Source organism: Fukomys damarensis, unplaced genomic scaffold (genome assembly GCF_012274545.1).
Source record: "Fukomys damarensis isolate Sample0158 unplaced genomic scaffold, DMR_v1.0_HiC HiC_scaffold_32, whole genome shotgun sequence".
In the NCBI taxonomy this organism is placed as follows: Eukaryota; Metazoa; Chordata; class Mammalia; order Rodentia; family Bathyergidae; genus Fukomys; species Fukomys damarensis.
In genome coordinates, this window is record NW_022900944.1 from 110,744 (window position 1) to 131,167 (window position 20,424).

Sequence of the window (20,424 nt, forward strand, 5' to 3'; positions counted from 1 at the left end):
AAATGAGAAAACTTGGAAACAAATCCCAAAACCAGACTTGCAGATCATGTAAAGCAACCCCAAAGGGAAGAGATGGAACAATCTGATACTCAACCACCTGGACTCCCTGAACTGGCAACAAAAGAGAATCTGGAAAAAATGAAGTCAGAAATAATTTCTCAGATAACAGCAGAGATTGTGCCCGTAATACAAACATGATTCATAAATCTAGAGTGGACCCAGATGAAAACATAGAGGAGCTAAGAAAGATGATGGAATCCCAACATAGGAAACAAATGGAATCCATAAAACAGATGCAAACAGATTTCTAAGAGATTAAAAGAACGAGCCGATGCAAGGACAGATTTCAGATGTAGAAGATAAGATTGCAATTAGTGACCAGGAAAAGAAAAATTTCTTAAAACTTTTCCACCCAAACCCTCAAGTCAAGGACAGCCTGAAGTGATGTATTTCAGGCCCTATAGGAAAACAGCCTCCAACCCAAACTGATGTGCCCTGCAAAACTGTCTTTCAAAATTGATGGAGAAATAAGATAATTTCATGACAAAGAGCACCTTAGAAACTTTATGAATACCACACCATCACTCCAGAACAATATCCTAGGAAATGACAAGGAGGATCACAGTCCCAGGAAGCCCAGCAGAATGAATCCATCAGGCATGACAAGAAATTAAATGTAAAGTGAAAAAATCCAACAAAAAGAAAAAGTCATGACAAGGATAAGTCAATACATGTCAGATACAACCATCAATGTTAATGGCCTCAATTCACCAATTGAAAGAAATAGACTGGAGAATGGGTCAAGAAGCAAGATCCAACAATATGCTACACACAAGAAACACACTTAATTCAAAAAGAAACTCAGACTGAAAGTTGAACTGGGAAAAACAATACTTCATGTGAGAGGAACCCCCAAAAAGCAGGAGTAGCTAGCCTCTTTGCAGATCAAGTGGATTTCAAACCAACACTGATTAAGAGAGATAAAGAAGGACACTATATCCTTTTAAAGGGAGCAATCCAAGACAACGTAATGACAGTCATAAATATATATGCACCAAATACTAATGCCTCCAACTGTATAAAACAAATACTAACAGACATGAAGAATCAAATAAGCACTAACACAATAGTAATGGGAAACCTCTACCCCACTTTCGCATATAGATCAACTAGACAGAAAATAACAAAAATACTGGAACTCAGTCAAACTCTTAAACAAATGAAATTAACAGATGTTTACAGAATGTTCCACCCCTCAAAATCAGAATACACATTCTTTTCAGCTGCACATGGGTGGTTCTCCAAAATAGACTACATACTCACTCATAGTCCATGTCTAAGTAAGTGCAAAGGAATTGAAGTCATCCCCTGTATATTATCAGACCATAGTGCAATGAAATTGGATATCAATAGCAAAAGAAACTGCAAGAATTTCACAAACGTGGAAATTGAACCACCCACTTCGGAATACTCAAGGGGTCACAGAGGAAATTACGAAATCATACAGTTTCTACAATTAAATGTCAATGACAATACAGAAACATATTGGAATCTATGGGACACAATGAAAGCAGTCTTATGAAGAAAATTCATAGCACTGAAGATGCATATTAGAAAAACAGCAAGTATAATTAACCTGATGCTGCACCTCAAGCTTCTAGAAAAAGAAGAGCAGAACAAACCCAAAGCTCATGCAAGGAAGGAAATTATAAAGATCAGAGCAGAAAGCAACGCAATGGAGACTAAAAGAACAATACCAAAAATATCAATAAAGCCAAGAGTCTGTTCTTCAAAAGAATAAACAAAATTGACAAACCCTTAGCCAAGCTTATAAAAAAAAAAAAGAAATAAAGGCTCAAATAGGAATGAAAGGGTAAATTACAACAGACCCAGCAGAAATCCAGAGGATCATCAGTACCTACTTTGAGAATCTTTATGCCAATAAGATGGAAAATACAGAAGAAATGGACAGATTCCTAGATTCATATGAATTAACCAAAGTTACAGATGACCTAAAAATTCTAAATGACCCAATATTAATCAGTGAAATTGAAAATGTGATTAATAACTTACCAAGAAAATCCAGGCCCTGGTGGCTTCACTTCTGAATTCTACAAGACATTTAGAGAGAAACTACTGTTTAAACTCTTCAGTGAAATTGAAAGGGAAGCAATAGTCCCAGATTCATTCCTAGATGCTTGCTTAAGCATCATCATGATCCCCAAAGCAGACAGAGACCCAACTGAAAAAGAGAACTATAGGCCAATCTCCCTAATGAACATAGATGCAAAAATCCTTAATAAGATACTGGCAAATAGAATGCAGAAGATCATACACCCTGACCAATTGGGATTCATCCCCGGGATGCAGGGATGGTTCAACCTACCCAAATTAATAAATGTAATACACCATATTAATAGATCCAAGTTTAAAAACCATATGGTCATCTCAATAGATGCAGAAAGAGGATTTGACAAAATCCAACATGCATTCATGATAAAAACCCTACAGAAAATGAATAGACTGTCTCTACCTCAATCTGATAAAAACTATGAAAATCTAATAGCCAATATAATAATAAATAGTAAAATACTGAAATTATTCATGCTAAAATCAGGAATAAGACAAGGATGTCCACTGTCACCACTATTCAATATAGTTTTGTAAACATTAGCCACAGTAATTAGATAAGAAATAAAAGGAATTAAGATAGGAAATGAAGTTACATTGTCATTATTTGCAGATCACATGATACTCTATATAGAAGACCCCAAGAACTCCACCAAAAGTCTTCCAGACTTAATAATTAAATTCAGGTCAACACAAAAATCAGTAGCTTTCCTGTACATGGAAAACAGACTCACCAAGAGAGAAATAGGGCAAAGCAAGTCCTTTCACAACAGCATCTAAACTGAACTACCTAGTAATCCACCTAACGAAAGAAAACTACAGCACTCTGAAAAAAAAGAGATTGAAGAGGATAACAGAAAATGGCAAGCCATCCCTTGCTCCTGCGTAGGAAGACTCAACATAGTGAAAATGGCCATATTTGCAAAACTGCTGTATAGATTCAATGCAATTCCAGTTGAAATCCCAGCAGCATACTTCACAGACCTTGAGAAGACAATCCAAAAATTCATCTGGAACAAGAAGAGATCTAGAGTAGCAAAAGCAATTCTAGGCAATAAAGACAAGGTAGGGAGTATGGCAATCCCCAATTTGAAACTACAAAGCTACTGTAATAAAAACAACATGGTACTGGCAAATGAACTGACCTGTGGACCAGTGGAACAGATTAGAAGATGCAGAAACAACTCCAGACATACTCAGACACCTTATATTTGACAGAGGAGCCAAACACCCTCACTGGAAGAAAGACAGTCTCTTTAATAAGTCATGCTGGAAAAACTGAGTTTCAACTTGCCAAAGATTAAAACTAGACCTATATCTCTCACCATGCACTAAACTAAAATCAAAGTGAATTAAAGATCTCAATATTAAAACAGAAACACTAAACCGGCTGGAAGAGAGATTAGGTAGAACTCTTGAAGACATTGGTGTAGGACAAGATTTCATGAAAAAAAAAAAACAAAACAAAACACCTCAGTTGCTCATGAATTAGCACAATCAGTCAACAAGTGGGATCTCTTCTTATTGAAAAACTTCACAGCAAGAGAAACAGCCAACAGTGTGAAGAGACAACCCACAATGTGGGAATAACTTTTCACCAGCTCTTCCTCAGACAAAGGTCTACTATCTACAATATATAAAGAACTTTTAAAAAATCAGACCTCCCAAATTTAAAGACCCAATCTAAAAATGGGCATCTGAAATGAACAGACATTTCTCAGTCAAAGAAGTAGAAATAACAAACATGAAAAATTGTTTACCATCTCTGGTCATTCAAGAAATGCAGATGAAAACAACACTAAGATTCTACCTCACCCCAGAAAAAAATGGCTGCTATTGTGAAATCAACCAGTAACATGCTGGCAGGGCTGTGGGGACAGAGGAACCGTGCTCTTCTTCTGGTGAGAGTGTAGTCTGGTGCAATCACTGTAGAAATCAGTATGGAGATATCTCAGAGAACTAGGATTGGAGGTCCGTTTGACCCAGCTATTCCCCTGCTGGGTATCTTCCCTAAAGAATTAAAAGAATCATACCACAGTGATATATGTGCAGTCATGTTCATAGCGTGATTTGTAAATCTTGGAAGCAACCCAATTGCCCATCAATAGGAGACTGGGTAAAGAAATGTGTGTTTTAATAAAGTGGAATACTACTCAGCCATAAAAAATGAGAAATTAGAGGCATCTGAATGGATGCACATTGAGGCAGTACTCTTAAGGGATATATATAGGACACACGTGTAAATACCGAATAGTTTCTCTAGTGTGAGAAACAAAGTATAAATAAGGAATAAAAGGTATAATAGATAATGTGAAATAGGAAGGAAAGGGGCAAAGGGGAAGGGGAAACAGGAGGGGTAGGGGAAAAGAAAGAAGGGAATGGAATTAATATGAGAAAGAAATGGAAACAGTCTTTGTAGATAGGGATGGAGGGCAGGAGGATGGGGAAATAAGAACCTAGATCGATTACGTAAAGGTACAGATTTTCAACAATGTTGTTACATTGGTATACATTAAATGTACCAATAAAATTAATGAAAAATAAAGATAATGTCTATCTGTACTGTAGAAAGTCTTAGCACCCATATCATGGGTCATGGGATTTGAGTGTTTTATTCAGTAGCAGTGAGAAATAAATGCCAGAAAACTTACTCTATGCCTCTGCATTCCCTGCTGTGTACACCAAAATATTTAATTTGCACATTTAGATTGATCCTACTGTATGCAGGGGATTATGCCAAGTGGTCACAATCCGAAAATAAAGGCAAGAAGTATCTTTTTGTGGGACTTACACAGAAGAAAGGTGGTAAGCAAGTAAATTTTACAAAAAAAAAAGTATTTACAAATTTGTGGAATTAATAGAAAAGAAATTAATAGCAAGGATTTTAATGTAATGGAGAATATCTGTTGGTGGAGAAAGTTTTCTCTGAGAATGTAATTTGAGTTGAAGTCTGAAAAATGAAGGTGAGCTGGCTAGCTGTTCATAAAGAAAGGAAAGAATATTGCTTATAAAAGTGTAGCAGTTACAAAGCCAAGAGGGGAAATCCTGGTGTGTTCAAAGAACAGAAAAGTGTTACAGTTAACAGGAAGAGCATAGTGCAGTAAGATTCAAGAAAAAGTAGACTTAGGCCATTAAATACAAGTGAGTGACATGATCTGACTTTTAAAAAACATCACTCTTGAAACTGTAGAAAATGGATTGAGAAGAGCAGTAGATAAGAATTAGAAATGGAAGCATGTAGACCAATAGAAAACCTTTTGTCGTAGTCCAGGCAAGACTTCACGGTCACTTGGATTAGGATTATGGTAGTGAGGATGGAGGGATTTAGAAGAATTTGCAAAGTATTTAGGTTGATGAATTGGATTCAGGATGCGGGGAAAAGAGAAGTCAAGAATGATTTGTAGATTTGGAGCATGGGTGCCTGTACAGTGAATGGGGCAGTTTGCTGATATGTGTAGGGGAGAACAGAGGTTTTATTTTTCTGGAGTTTATTGTTACTGCTGCTTGTTTTTAGTTTACCTTCCTGGGGCCAATATTAATTCTGAGATTCTTAGTAGAGGCATGCAAGAGAAAATTTCACCTGGCAGTTAATCTTTTATATGTTCTTGGAATGAACGTTCAAAAAGTTAAAATAATTTTTTGCATTTAGTAGTGGACTCAGGTATTGTTAGTTGGTAGGCTATGTAGATTCAAGGATATACCTGCCAATTTAGAAAACTTAGGAAAAGAAAGCCACTTAGAACGTACTATGTTAAGAGGAAATTACTCTGGTACATATACTGTCATTCATAGCTCTGTATGAATAGCTGAACTCTCAGAAATAAGATACAGCATTGGAATATATTCTAGGATTTTTACTGTTAGTTAATCTTGAAGTAGAACTTTCATTTTATCTGTTTTAAGTCAGAAAAATAAATTTTATACCTACTTGAAAGAGGATGGAGCCAGAACTAGCAGATGAATAGAAAACTTCACATTTTTCAAAATCCAAAAACTTTATTTTAAAAATATGCATAAAAGCATACTTTATCATATTTGATGCTTTATTCTTGACCTTTAAATATGGAGGAGCATATATAAAAATATGAGCTTTTTTAAATTAGAAGTACGAGATGTTTTGATTTGATCAGATCCTCAGTAATAATAATTAAGGAAATTTAGGTAAAAATGTGAGAGCTTTACTTTCAGTAAACTAGCTAGACATAGGTGTATCATTCACATTTTCAGACAAATATATATTGCTTTGTATACAAAGTGTATAGATAATGAAAATTAAAATTATATTGCCCTAAATATGTTCTTCCTTTCTTGGGACATTGAGTGATATAAAGAAATGCCACATATCTTAACATAATTTTAATAAACATTTTCAGTTTTGTTCAGTTTTTGCTGATTATTATTATATACATTTATATTTCTCTGATTTATTGGCATAGAAAAGTGAGCTTTTTTTTGTAGTTCTCTAGCAAAGTTTTCTTCCTCCTACTGTGCTTTTAATTGGGGCTGAATGCAGCAAAAGCACATTAATATGTCAATAAACAAAAAACCTGTATCACCTGAAAAAAAAACTTAAAATAAGTAGTAATAAGAGGGCAAAAACTGAAACTAATAAGTTCTTCCCTTAGACAGCTTGTCATTTGAAGTGAATAACAGGTGGTTGTTTTTCTTTATTCCTCTGTCCCCCTCCTCAAATACAGTAGAGTTCAGGTAAGAAGCATATCTACAACAATATTTGTGTTAGCTTATCTTAATTAGATCTGATCAGATACTATCCTTTGTAACACAGAAAGGAATCGTGATGAGCTAAACTTGTTCAGGTTGGTATCTATTTCAGAAGGTCATAAATGAATAGTTTATAGAAAATAACTTGATGTTAAAATTAGTTGACAAGCATCCAGGTAGACAAATGATTTCTGAGAGTGGTGTCAATGCCCTGTGCATGTGCGTGCATGCGTGCGTGGATGTGCGCATTATTGTTGCATGAAGTTCTGGTTGGTTCCCCTTTTCACCTTCATTCCTCTTAATCATGAATGTGTCGTCTTAGTGGTCATTTCTGGAATTGCATTTCTTTTTTTTCCTCATTGAGTTTATTGGTACATTTTAGGGATACAGTACAGTTATATTCATTATTGGGATCTTGTACCTTTACATGACAGGTCTTCATTCTCATTTTTTCCCCTTGTCCCTGCCCTCCCTTCACCCTCCCCTCTCCTCCCCATTTACAAGCACTTTAAGCCTTTAAATTTTATCATTTTATGATTTATACAGTTGTTATTTTGTAAAATTAATTTAAAAGGTTGCATATTGAAAATCATTTTCATAAATGCGGGCTGATGCTTTTCTGTAGCTTACATAATTTGGGGGGAGAGGCTATATGCATACCCACATATGAAGTAGATAAGGTTTCAATTTGAGAAACATTTACTTAAGTACTTCTGTTACATGGTTAAGAATATACATATATGTGTAAATACCGAAAAGTTTCTCTGGTGTGAATAATCTGCAATAATACAGAAGATCCTAATAAGATTGCTGACATTTAGAAATGGGAAGAAAGGAGCTAAAGGTGTAGGGAAGGTGGGATGGGTAGGGGAAGGGTAATAAGGGAAAAGAAAAAAATGTGAGATAATGAAAAGATGGAAATAAAGTGTTTGTAGATGGGGAGGGGAGGAGGGGTGAAGGGAGGGCAGGGACAAGGGGAAAAAAATGAGAACCAAGACTTGTCATGTAGAGGTACAAGATCCCAACAATGAATGTAACTGTACTGTATCCCTAAAATGTACCAATAAACTCAATTAAAGCTAAAAAAAAAAAAAAAGAATATACATATAATTCTTTCTTTTAAGATTTTCTGCTTTTACAGTGTAACAACTTCCTAAATATAATTTTCTGGTAGCATATAGCATTCTTTTAAATATAATGTTCAGTAACCATATACTAATAAATCTTACATATCTGCCATAGAGCTAACTGTTCCTTTCACAGGGCCTATGTGTGAATGTTCAGTGCAGTATTATTTATAGATTCTCTCAGCTAAACACAACCCAAATGTCTATCGGTGCTGGTGAATTCATTGAAAATAAATCATGATATTTCCATACAGTGGAATACTATTCAGCAATAAAAGACAAACCACTGGAGCAGGGCACAGTGGTGTACATATGCAATCCCAGTTAGTGAGAGGCAGCAGGAGGATCAAAAGTGTGAGACGAGCCTGAGCAACTTATTGAGACTTTGTCTCAAAATACAGAAAAAATGAAGCAAGGGGATGTCCTTTTGAGCCCAGCATGAACAACTTAGTTAAGACCTCATTTTAAAATACAGATAACAAAAGGACAGGAGTTGTAGCTCAACATGAAGGCTGTGGGTTTAGTCCTCAGTACGGCAAAAACATAAAAGGTAAAAATAAAAAAGAGTGAGAGTGTAGCTCAGTTCTCCCTGAGTTCACGTCCCATAACTAGTAGAAAAGATAAAAAGCCTGTAAGTATTGACTGCTATGGTTTGACTATGTTGAGGCTTTATCCCCAGTGTAATTGTATTGGGAGAGGGGTCTTTTAGAAGTCATTTGGCATTACTAAGATTTAACTCTCATGAGCAGTTCGATATTCCTGCGAGTGTTAGTTATCTCAGGATCGAGTTAGTTGGCTCCAAAGCAGGTTGACACATTCCCTCTGTGTGTTCTTTACATGTGTCCACTTGTTCTGCTTTCCATCATTCATGGAGTAGCATGAGGCTCTCCCCAGAAGCCAATCAGATGCTCACACCATGGTCTTGGACTTAATGAACTACCAATCTATACCATTCTGTTACAGCAACAGAGACTGGGCCAAGACAATGATGTTATGGATGAATGTTAAAATAATTCCACAGAGTAAAGAAGCCAAACATAAAAGCATACATAATGTATAAATCTGTATATAAAAGGCAAACTAATCTTTAGAAGCAAAACAGCAGTGGCTGCTGCCCAGACTTGGGGGCAGGCTACTAAATCTATGTAGTCTATCTTGCATAAATTATTCACAATAGAGTCACGAAAGGGAATCAAATCAGAAACTAAACAAAAAGCACACTTTCTTACATACACATAGTAAATTGCACTAAGAGCTCCAAAGACATTTTAAGAGACATGGCCTTGAATCTTTTTCTGATTTTTTTAATGTGCTTCCTTTGTAATATGAACACTTAACTATGTTTATGTCTTTACACTCCTCTCTTCACACTTCCTCTTCTTCCCCTTACCTAAACAAAACTGTGGATTATCTTTCTGTTCTCAGGATCTTAGTGTGTAAAATATTCTCAAAAATGGCCTCAAAAATGTTTGATAAATGAAGGAGAATGAGTACTGATTTGATCACAGATTTTGGAGTACCTTAATAAAATTGCAATACATGTCAGTAACTGGTACTTTAAATAAGGAAATACTACACATGTTAAATAGTACTTAACAGATGACTGGTAACACTTATTTTAAAATGTTTTTCCATGTAAATCTACCTGATCCTTGATGATCTACCTGATCATTATTTGTAGATATTAGATGCATGCACTTATGTTTATTATAAACATTATTTCTGTGAAGTTTCAGTAATCCTCCTTTCTCCTTTTTTCTTTATCTGTTAATCCAGAAGAGATGTGTGTTCTCTTTACTGCTGTCTTCCTCATAGGAATAGAAACTCATTGGAAGTGTTCTTCTGATTTTCATGTTTATATCCACTGTACCTGACAGACGTTAGTATTAAATAAGTACCTGTTCTGTAGTTGTGGATGTGTCAGTTTCCATATCCCCACCAGCTTGGAGACTGAAGCCAGGCCATTTATTTCAGAACAAGGTTTCAGTTGCCCACGCTGGGATTGAACTTGCAGTCCTCCTGTTTCAGCTTCCAAAAGTGCTGGGATTAATGGTATATGCTACCGTGCCATACTAGTTTTTATTTTCTTTTGAAGCTTTGGTTATGGATGCTTACACATTTAGAATTTTACATCTTATTACTGAATTAATTCCGTATCGTTGTATTATGTCCCTCTAAACCCTGGTAACACTGCCTCTTAGTTTTCTGGTCATCTGATGTATTCTTTGTTTCTTTTCTCCTCTTTATCTTTCTTTTGGATTATTTTTCTTATTTTATCTCCATTATTAATTTATTACACCTTTACAATGCATATCTTAAACTTATCACCGTTCATCTTCAAATGTTATGTCACATTGCATACAGTTGAAGAACCTCATAATTCCTCTCATCCGTCGTGCTGTTGTTTCCACACTTTATTTTTATATATATTAGAAACACCGTAATACATTGATGATACTTTTATTTTTAGACAGTTACCTTTAAAAATGAGAGGAAAATGGTCTTCTATGTGTATTTTTACTTTTTATTATTTTTCAGTGCAGTTTATTCTTTGGGTAGATTCAAATTTTTGTTTAGTATTGTAACCTGCTGAAAATTTTTATTTATGTATAAATTCATTGGCATGAATTCTCTCCACTTTTATATGATTGAAACAGTGTTACATCGCCTCACTTATGGAAAGGGACCCTAACCATGTAAGGAATTCAGTTACACTTTAAAGCTGCCATTGTGGTCTGACTTGTGTAGCTCTGGATAGAGGTCTGCTGTATTTTTTCTCTTTGATAATACAAGCTTCTTTTTTTCCTCTGGTTTGCCTTCAAGAGACCCATGCTTCCAGCTGCATGGTGTTGCCTTACTTCCTTTGCTTCAGGTTCTCTAAACTTCATGGATTTGTGGCATGATTTCTTTACATTTGGAGAAGTTCTCAGTGGTTAGCTCTTCAGGTATTTCTTCTTGCTCTTGTCTGTCCCTTCTCCTTTGGAATTCCATTTGCACTTAGATTAGACCATTTGCTCTGTTCACTGAACTTTCTAGGTGCTCTAGGTACCTCCAGGCAGGCACAGAGCCACTGAGCTAAATCTCTAGCCCAACTAATAATTTTTAAAGTCATATTTTAATGAAAATATTTATAAACTTCCTTTCATTAGCACTTACTTGGAATATTTGTCACAGAATTCTGGCAGCATTGAATAATTCAATCATAGTTTCAGGACTTTCACTAATATTTTTCATTTAACTTTCTAAGATCTCTGAATTTTTTTTTTTTTTTTTTTTTTTTTTTTTTTTTTTTTTTTTTTTTTTTTTTTTTTTTTTTTTTTTTTTTTTTTTTTTTTTTTTTTTTTTTTTTTTTTTTTTTTTTTTTTTTTGGTACCAGGGATTGAACTCGGGTCCTTGTGCTTGCAAGGCAGGCCACCGAACCACTGAGCTAAATCCCTGGCCCTAAGATCTCTGAATTTTATGAGACTGCCATACACTAACTATAGGCTCTTTGAAGTTTAAAATCTTTGACTGTAGGCTCATAAAATTGACTGATATTGACTGAAAAATCTTAGACTAGTATATGTGTCCTTATATTGAAAATTAGTCTTAATTTGTGTTGCCTGTTGTTTTTAAAGTCTTTGTCTAGAATATCATGTTATATATGTTCAAAATCTATTAGCTCAGTGGTTCCAGGACCTACCTCGCAAGTGCGAGGACCAGAGTTCAATCCCCAGTACCAAAAAAAACGAGTGTGTCTATAATATATCTCCTTAAATCACTTTGTTATTCCCCCTGAAGTACATTCTCAATTAAAATTATTTGTGTTTAGCTTCTAAGTGCATTAGCTTTTATTCTGTCTGTCAGTAAGCTTACAAAATAGCTAGCAGTGTTCTGTATTACACCACCTTCAATTGTGTGGCACACCCTGTGCTTACTCTCCTGTGTGTGTGCAGCATGTGTACAGCCGACATCATTAGCTAACTTTACAAGGGTGTTTTTATAAGAAACAGAATGAAGCAGTGCATAAACCTTGAGAATGTTAAAAAAACTGTTAGCTAAAACTTCGTAAAAATAAATGGTAATTTACTCAGTGGTACTCCATACACACAAAATTTTGTTTCTCAATATTAATTTTCTTAAAATTTAGAGTTTGTGTGTGTGTGTGTGTGCATGCGCGTGTGCACATGCGTGCATGTGTGGGTGGGTGTGGTACCGGGGATCGAACTCAGGACCTTTCACTTGCAAGGCAGATGCAGTGACTTGAACTACATCCCCAGCCCTAAAATACTCAGTCATGCTTGCTCTTTCTCACTTGTGCTTATAATCTTCTGTGACGCTCTGTCTTAATCACTGCTCTAACCATTCTTCATGTCCCAAAGATTGAAATGTCTGGTAGGAATTAAGTTGTTTGAGCCGGTGGATGCATAAAAAGACAAGATCCTATTACTAAACAAAGAACTGAAGGGAAGGATAACTAGTATCAAATGTGTATATAGTCATAAATAATCATTTGTATTTGATGGCAGCATGAAAGTCATATAAATTTGTAAATGATAAAATCAATATTTTGAAGAATTTTAGAAAGAATGCTATCACAGATTATAGGTTTTTTACATTGCAAGCTTTTTTCTGGGGCTCCCTTATATCTTACTTGTAGTCAAATGAGGCAAAAGTAACCTTTCTTTAGAATGAGAAGGGAAGGGGAACTGGGAATTGAGTGTTTTTATTCTAATACTATGTATTTACTATATCCCTCTTCCTCTCTCCTTTCTCCACTTGAACATTGTTTTTTTTTTTCCACATAAATGTTGTATTTTCTTGGTATTAAATAAACTACCCTGTTGACTATACAGGGAAATGAATATACAGGAGAATTATATTCAAGATATGCTGCTGTATACTCTGGACTGAGCTAACCCTCACCCATCAACTTGTCTAAACTTTTGAAACTTGAGTAATATAAGGTGAGAGTGAAGGAGGGGAGCTCCGGGAGCTTTCCTATTGTATGGCAGCCATGTGCTGGCACTGGAAACTTTTCATTCACAAAATAGAAGACAGACTGCGATCTAGCATTACTGTCTCTTCATAGCAAGGACTAGCCCAACCTAGAAGATCCTGAATAATAATTAACAACAACAACAAAAAAATAGACAAATATTGTGGTCTGTTATCTCATGAATGCCATACAATCAGAAGACATACTGGATTTCACAAATATGATATTGAAAGTAAGAAGCTAGGCACAAGCTAGGAATTGTGGAACATGCCTACAATCCCTGCACTTTGGGAGGCTAAGGCAGGAGTATCACAAGTTTGAGCCTAGCTTGGGCAGTTTGGTGAATTAGCAAGACCCTGCTCAAAATTTAAAAAAGGCTGGGGATATAGCTTAGTATGAAGTCCCTGGGTTCAATTCCCCAGTACCAGGGAGGAAAGGGAATTTAAGCCAAATATTAAATAAATCATTCCATTCCATTCCTATGAAGTTTAGAAAACAGGCAAGTATAGTATCACCTCAGGTCTTGAACTTAAATTTGTTTTACAATTTTGGAGAACATGGCTGCCTTTATGTTTGTGTGGGATAGATGGCTCATGCAGAGTTTACAAACAAAATTTTGCTGACTGCTTTTCAGAAGCATTGGTGAACAGAGGTATTACTGTAAACGTTTTTCATTTATATTTTCTCCTCTTTGTATATACATGCATAGTGAATATAAGCATAGACACACATACTCTTAGATACATGGTAATTTCCAAAATCTAGTCAAAAACCCAATTTATTTAAAAAGATTTTAATATCTATCATGTATTAGGCATTTTTGGTCCACAAGGAGAGACAGCCTATATGGTCAAACATTGAAGTACATCTTAAATGAGAATACTAACTGTTAAGATCTTTTTTCTTTCATTTGTGAGATATAACTATGGCACTTAAGTTTTATTGCTCCTTGATTTGGATTACAAAAGAGTAATTGGAATGTGACTGAATTTACAAATGAGACTTTATTGAAATGTAATTCTGGGGTAGAATATACTTGAATTTTGTATATTTAATACAAAGGAAAGAATACAAAATATTGCATTAATTGTATACTGGCTGCATGTTGCAATAATATTTAAAATTAATTTCTAACTCATTTCTTTTATTTTTTTAATGTGTCTACTCATTTACAGTATTAAATATGTGAATCGCACTTGTGAGTGTCATATTTCTGTTGGACAGCACTGTTCTGGAGACTGTCATATTTAATATAAGGAAATCAGATTTAGAAAGACACATTCCATTGCTTTGTTCAAAAGTTAGAAAGTATTCTGAAGCTGTGTTTAATGTTTCAGTGGTTATGATCCTTGTTCTGTGTATGTATTGTACCTGTACATATGATCAAAAGTGTATTGGCCCTTATATGACCACTGATGGTGATGCTGAACAGAATGGCATGAGCTAGATAAGAGTAGAGAGAAAAAGGAAACATGAAACACAAATCAAGAATGAAAGAAGGGGGCACATCCTCTGGAAAATAGACTATACCATTTAAAAGACCTATTACTAATATTTAGAAATTCCATATTATGACCTAGAATTATACTGTGTCCATTCGATTTTCTGTAATAATAGGTGACTTTGAAAACCACTGATAGAAATATAATTTTAGTGTTTTTCAAGCTGAAAAACAAAAATTTATACCAAAGAGTATCATTTAGTTCTTGGTTTTGTCTTAACACAGAATTATCTTTTGTGAAAGAGAGGTGGAAAAATTTATGTTATAAACTAGGATACAAAGAAATTCTTTAAGTTCCTATGTAATGCCAGGGAGGATCATCTTTTTTCTCTTAAAAAGTAGTTCTCTTTTCCCCATCCCACCCCATTTCCATGTTTATTTGTTTTGTAATTTCCGAAAGGACATACCAGTGCCCTTCTTGGGCTAATTACAAAATAAGGAATAACAAACATTGTTATGTTTTGTATTTGAAATTATAAGGTGCTTTTCTTTTTTGTTTTATTTTTAATTTGACTCTTTGTTTTACAGATGAGGGCAGAAGTGCAGTTGACCAAGCAGGTGGTGCACAGATTGTAATTGACCGTTTGAGGTCACTGTGCAGTAGCGCAGACCCCGCCAGTGAGAAGCTCTTGACTGTCTTTTGTGGCATGCTGATGAACTATAGCAATGAGAATGGTAAACAAAACTGAAAACTTGCTTTCTCTCTGGGGGAAAATTAAACATTATCTTTACTGTAGTGCGCAACAAATATTTGAGGAATGATAAAGGACTCAGAAGTGGCATATAAAATTCATAGTTAGCTCACGTTGTTGTAATACTTCAAAATTACAGAATGGTCTAATTTTCTAAATGGGACTGGTATTTCAAGGGTTGCCCATGTTAATGAATACCAAAACCTAAACCCAGTTCTGTAAGTATGACTTAAGCTTTCTTCCTTGTTGGTATACATTTTTAATATATAGGTAAACTGTTAAAAACAGGTTCATATTTATTACTTTATATTGGTGACAGTAAATTTAAAACAAACATTGTCTTTCTAGAAGAATAATTATTTTATTCTAGATGCTATATTTACTTGTAATTTAAAGCAAAACCTTCAATAAAATCTGGCTCTAGAAAAATAAAGTTCAAAGTAATTGCAGCTAGCTCATTTTAGAAATTAAACGGTCTTTTTTAAAAAAATAGTAGTTTCTTGGGCCGGGGATTTAACTCAGTGGTTCCAGTGCCTGCCTCACAAGCACAAGGACCCAAGTTCAATCCCCAGTACCGCCCCCCCCAAAAAAAGTTTTTTTTTCCCCTTTAAAACATCTTTTATCCATCAACAAATGACATCAATAATTTTTAAATACATATGGATCATTGATGAAATGAGCTTAAAGCCTGATATTAAGACTTTGAAATACTTTTATGCCACAAAATATCATTCATCATCTTATATGAAATACTCAAACACTCAAAACTCCAGTGTATTCCTTGGCACTTAACAAAACTGTGTGGTTTCTTTCATAATGGCATTTTAAGTCGTAGTTCTTCTATGGAGACATTATTTGCATAGTGAATGTGTTTGTTTACTTCAGGTATTCTGTAAACACATGGCCCTTTTGACTTTTCTTTCTTTTTTTCTTTACTTTTTAATTTATGTGTCCAAAAAAATGTTCTCAGTAATTAAAAGGGTAACATGGATGAAAGGCTGCTAGTGTTTGCCCTGGTGTTGGTTTCAGTTAGTGGTGGAAACCTCCACGGTACGGCCCTCACCTCGTGGGAAGGGAGGCCCAGTGCTCTTCTCTGGTCCAGAGTGTGTGGCATTCTAGCCAAATACTGCCAAGTCTACTATCACTTTGTGTGACAGGATGTTTAAATGTTGTCTTCTGTTTGCTTTTTAACACAGTGTGTGCTAATTGGAAAATGCTTTCAAGTTTCATCCCGTCCAGGGGTCACCAGTTATAAACCTCTGAGTTGAAATTGTCCATAACAACATGCAGGTTTTTTGTTCATCAAATGACAATCCTATTAAACTTGAGCTAATTTCATTTGATTGCGTTTATGTGGTCAATTACTTCTGTTTTTCCTTTCTTCTGGTCAGTCCTTTTTGAAGAAAAAAAAATGTTCTAACTGTGAACAGGAGAAACACAAAGGATGGAGTCTGGGTAATCTATAAAATGAATAGTTCCTAAGTAATTGAAATTTGGCCATACTATGCAGGTATCTGAATTGAAAAATCATTGATCAGTTGTTCATTTGCTTCTTTTCCCTTTAATTTCATTTGGGAGTGGACGTTTGAAAAGTAGGGGGAAAAAGTAGGAAAACTGCAGAGTGGGAGAATATTTTAGAAAAGTAAATGAAATAAAGTAGTCATGAAGAAACTTATGATATAATAGAATTATTCTTGTTATGGTTACAAACTCATTGTTAGTCCTTTGAAGAGGCTGTTCAGTATATTTGTTAAAAGTTGTCAAGTGGCCAAATGTATCACTAATTCTAATCCAAAGCAGTTACTGAATTCCTGTAATTATTCCTGTACATAGAGAAGTGAAAAAGACAGTGATTAACAACATGCACAGTGCAGTCTAAATGTATAATATATTTTTTAAAGTGGACTTTTTTCTAATATTCAGATATTCCCAAGAAATAACTTAACTTTGGAGAGTTATATTAACTTCTGTTGTAATATTATTGGGCAAATATTGGCTTTGTTCTTTACTCTGAAACTTACAATTTGAATATACTGTGCCTTTCAAAAGTTAGATAAAATAAAAGTTAGCCAGACTTGATGGTGCACACCTGTGTACTCCCTGAATCCTAAGTCCTGAGGGATACCAGGCAGGAGGATCACAAGTTTGATTCTTACCTGAACAACTTAGCAAGACCCTGCCTCAAACAAAAGCAACAACTGTAGAGGGCCGGGGATGTAGCTCAGTGTGAAGGCCGTGTATTCAATCTCCATTACACCAAACAAACAAACAAAAAAGATACCTTCTGTAATTTTAGGAAACTAATATCACTTTTAACTGACATTGATTCCTTTTTATTCTGTCTGACATGAGCATCTTAATGTATAAAGTGATTCCTTTTTACTTATGTCCTCTTTCGTTTTCTGTTTTATTAAGCACCTTTGATTGTGTTCATTATTTACTCTTTTCTTTAAAATGTGTTTAAAGGCTTAATATTAGGTCTTTTTTGCTAACTTCCGATCATTTGATATACTGATCCTATCTAGATGAATCACTGAGACAAAAAGTAGAGCTTTTAGAACTGACACGTGAAGTTTCTTTGTATGCGTAATTATCACTGAATTTTAGTACCCAAGCCTCTGCTAATCTGAGTAGAATATATGAGTGATAAATATCTCATTTCCATTCCAGCAGAAAAATTAACTGCCTTTATGCTCAGTAACTTAAGCCTTATGCATTGTTAGGGAGTTTTTAGCCCTGAAGATAAAGTTTTTAAAATATTCAGATAATACTAAAATTTATCACAAAGACCCTCCAACACAGTGTCCCTGAAGAAAACAGCATATCCAGTTTTAAATCCATTAAATAGGAAATAAAACATTTTCTAAACATACAAAAATAGATATGATAGTAATTAGTTCAGTAAAGGTATGTATCATTTGAAAAACCTGCGTGTATATTCACATATAAGTTTTTTAATTACCTCAAGATCTGACTTTTAAGCTGTGAGTTGGATGGATATATTTTTTTATTTCTCCATCGAAGAAGCAATTGAAGATTTTGTATTTTTCTTTTTTTTCTTTTTCATTGAGTTTATTGGTACATTTTAGGTATAGAGTACAGTTACATTCATCATTGGGATCTTGTACCTTTACATGACAGGTCTTGGTTCTCATTTTTTCCCCTTACCCCCGCCCTCCCTTCACCCTCTCCTCCCTTCCCTATTTACAAAGACTTTATTTCCATTTTTCCATTTTTTCATTTTCTCATATTTTTTTCTTTTTCCTTATTTCTTTTCCCCCACCATTGCACTTCCCCTACACTTTTAGCCCTTTTCTTCCTATTTCACATTGTATAATTGATAATGTATTTTTATTTTTCTTTTTTGGTACTGGAGATCAAACTCAAGACTTTGCACTTGCCAGGCAGGCACGATACCACTGAGCTACATTCCCAACCCTGAAACTTTTTGTTTCAAACAAAGTGTGGAATATCTGAGTAGTAAGTTGTACTTGCTTAACCAGAGAGGTTGTATCAGTAATTGTATAAAATCATATTTAAATAAAATAGGACAAAAATAGCACCTTGTTTAGTACAAATCACATAAAATTTATCCATTTTGGAAAATCACACCTGTTTCTCAGATAGCAAAAAAAGCACTCTTCTATTCTTATAGAATATTTTTACAATTACAGCTTTAGAAAAGTATTGCAGATTTGATTCAGTTTGAATCTATTGAACTTCCTGTTTTTTCTTCATTTAATCATAATTTTAAATATTCTTTAAACAAACTCATCCCTTTAATTATAGATATTTTATCTCATCAGTTTTTTAAATACCTTTTTTGTAGTTTTGGTTACCCAAAACTGAAACTGAAAGTTTTATTTATCCACCTGTTTTCCTGACTCAAATTGAAGTTATATCCTGATAAAAACCACCACAGGTCAAAAATATTTTGTCAGAAGTGTATTTAACCTAAACTACTGGACATTGTAGTTTAGTATCACAGTAGGCTGTGGACTCTCATTTGTCATCCTCGTATGTAACAGAGTTGTGGATCCCTGCTTCTGCTGCCCTGCATCACAAGATGGTATCATATCATCTCTTAGTTTAGAAAAGGTAAAATGTGTATTTTGATCAAATGATTAAGTCTGATTTATCTTGAATGCATATTGCTATTGTTGTAAGATCAGAAATTCATAAGCCCAATCATTGTATCACACAACCATTTAAGCTTGGAAAACAGTGATTGACTTGTGTATTAGTATTATCTAAAATGTCTATGAACAGAATCAATACTTGGAAAAGAAATATACTATTGAAAAGCATTTTCTTCATTAAGGTAGAAGTATTGTTAGCTTTCCCACAATTTTGATATTCCCTATTCTGATACGTGGCAGTAGCAGAAAAGGGCATTGAAAACAAGTACAAGAACCAGAACTGTAGTTTAAAATTTCCTGCAAGTGATGCACAAACTTAGGAAGCCTGCATGTGTGCACATACAAGTTGAGTGCAGGTTTGAATGGAGACAAATCCATAGTCTAAAGCAGAGCACTTAAAGACCCAAATCTATTCATAGTCACCATTGTTAAATGACTAGTAGCCATTACTGATCAATAAATTATCAGAAACTCCGATTGAGGGTTTAATGTTTTTCTTAATATATTTGTGCTACAGACAAAATGGAAAGAAAAGTCTCACTTTAAAGAAAGTTTTTATTTTATTTATTTATTTTTTTGAGGGGGTACTAGAGATTGAACTCTGGACCTTGTGTTTTTGAGGCAGGTGGTGGAACCACTGAGTTAATCCCCCAGCCCCTAAAGAAAGTTTTAAATCATGATAAGCAATAAAAACTACAGTTGTTTTGCATAAGCAGTACTATAAAAGTAAAGGCAAAAAATATGCCATCAGAAAAGGAAAAAATTAGTTCCTTTCTAAAATTAACATGTTCACAAATCTGTGACTTCAGCTGACCTGTGTTTTATGTGTACATATGTGTGTATGTATGGTTTCTATAAATTGTGCTAATTTCTCTCTAATTTTTTAATAACATCTCGCTATTGATTTATTTCTCTTTTATGGATCCTGAAACGTCTCTAAGATATCTTTGTGATGATTCTCACATTTATTTGCTTACAAGGATTTAATGATAACCTAATTATGGTTGAAGGGAGGCCATGTACGTGATTTAGAAAATGTAGCTCCCGGTATGTTTTTGAAGTATTAAAACTGAATTTAAGTTTTAAGTTTAGTACTTAAATTCATTTGTTTAAAATAGTTGCCTGAAGTATTTTC

General features: G+C 34.5%; 1 protein-coding gene across 2 annotated transcripts in view; it reads left to right on the top strand.

Moving 5' to 3' along the window:
- Positions 1-20,424, top strand: part of Rap1gds1 (Rap1 GTPase-GDP dissociation stimulator 1) — a 114,633-nt gene that overhangs the window by 46,393 nt on the left and 47,816 nt on the right. Inside the window, exon 3 of one of the 2 annotated variants that reach the window (XM_010641007.3) lies at positions 14,987-15,133. The exons of the other annotated variant lie outside the window; for it this stretch is intronic. Within the exon in view, the coding sequence (XP_010639309.1) occupies positions 14,987-15,133 (147 nt within the window). The remainder of the gene's footprint in view (positions 1-14,986; positions 15,134-20,424) is intronic. 2 annotated transcript variants of the gene reach the window in all.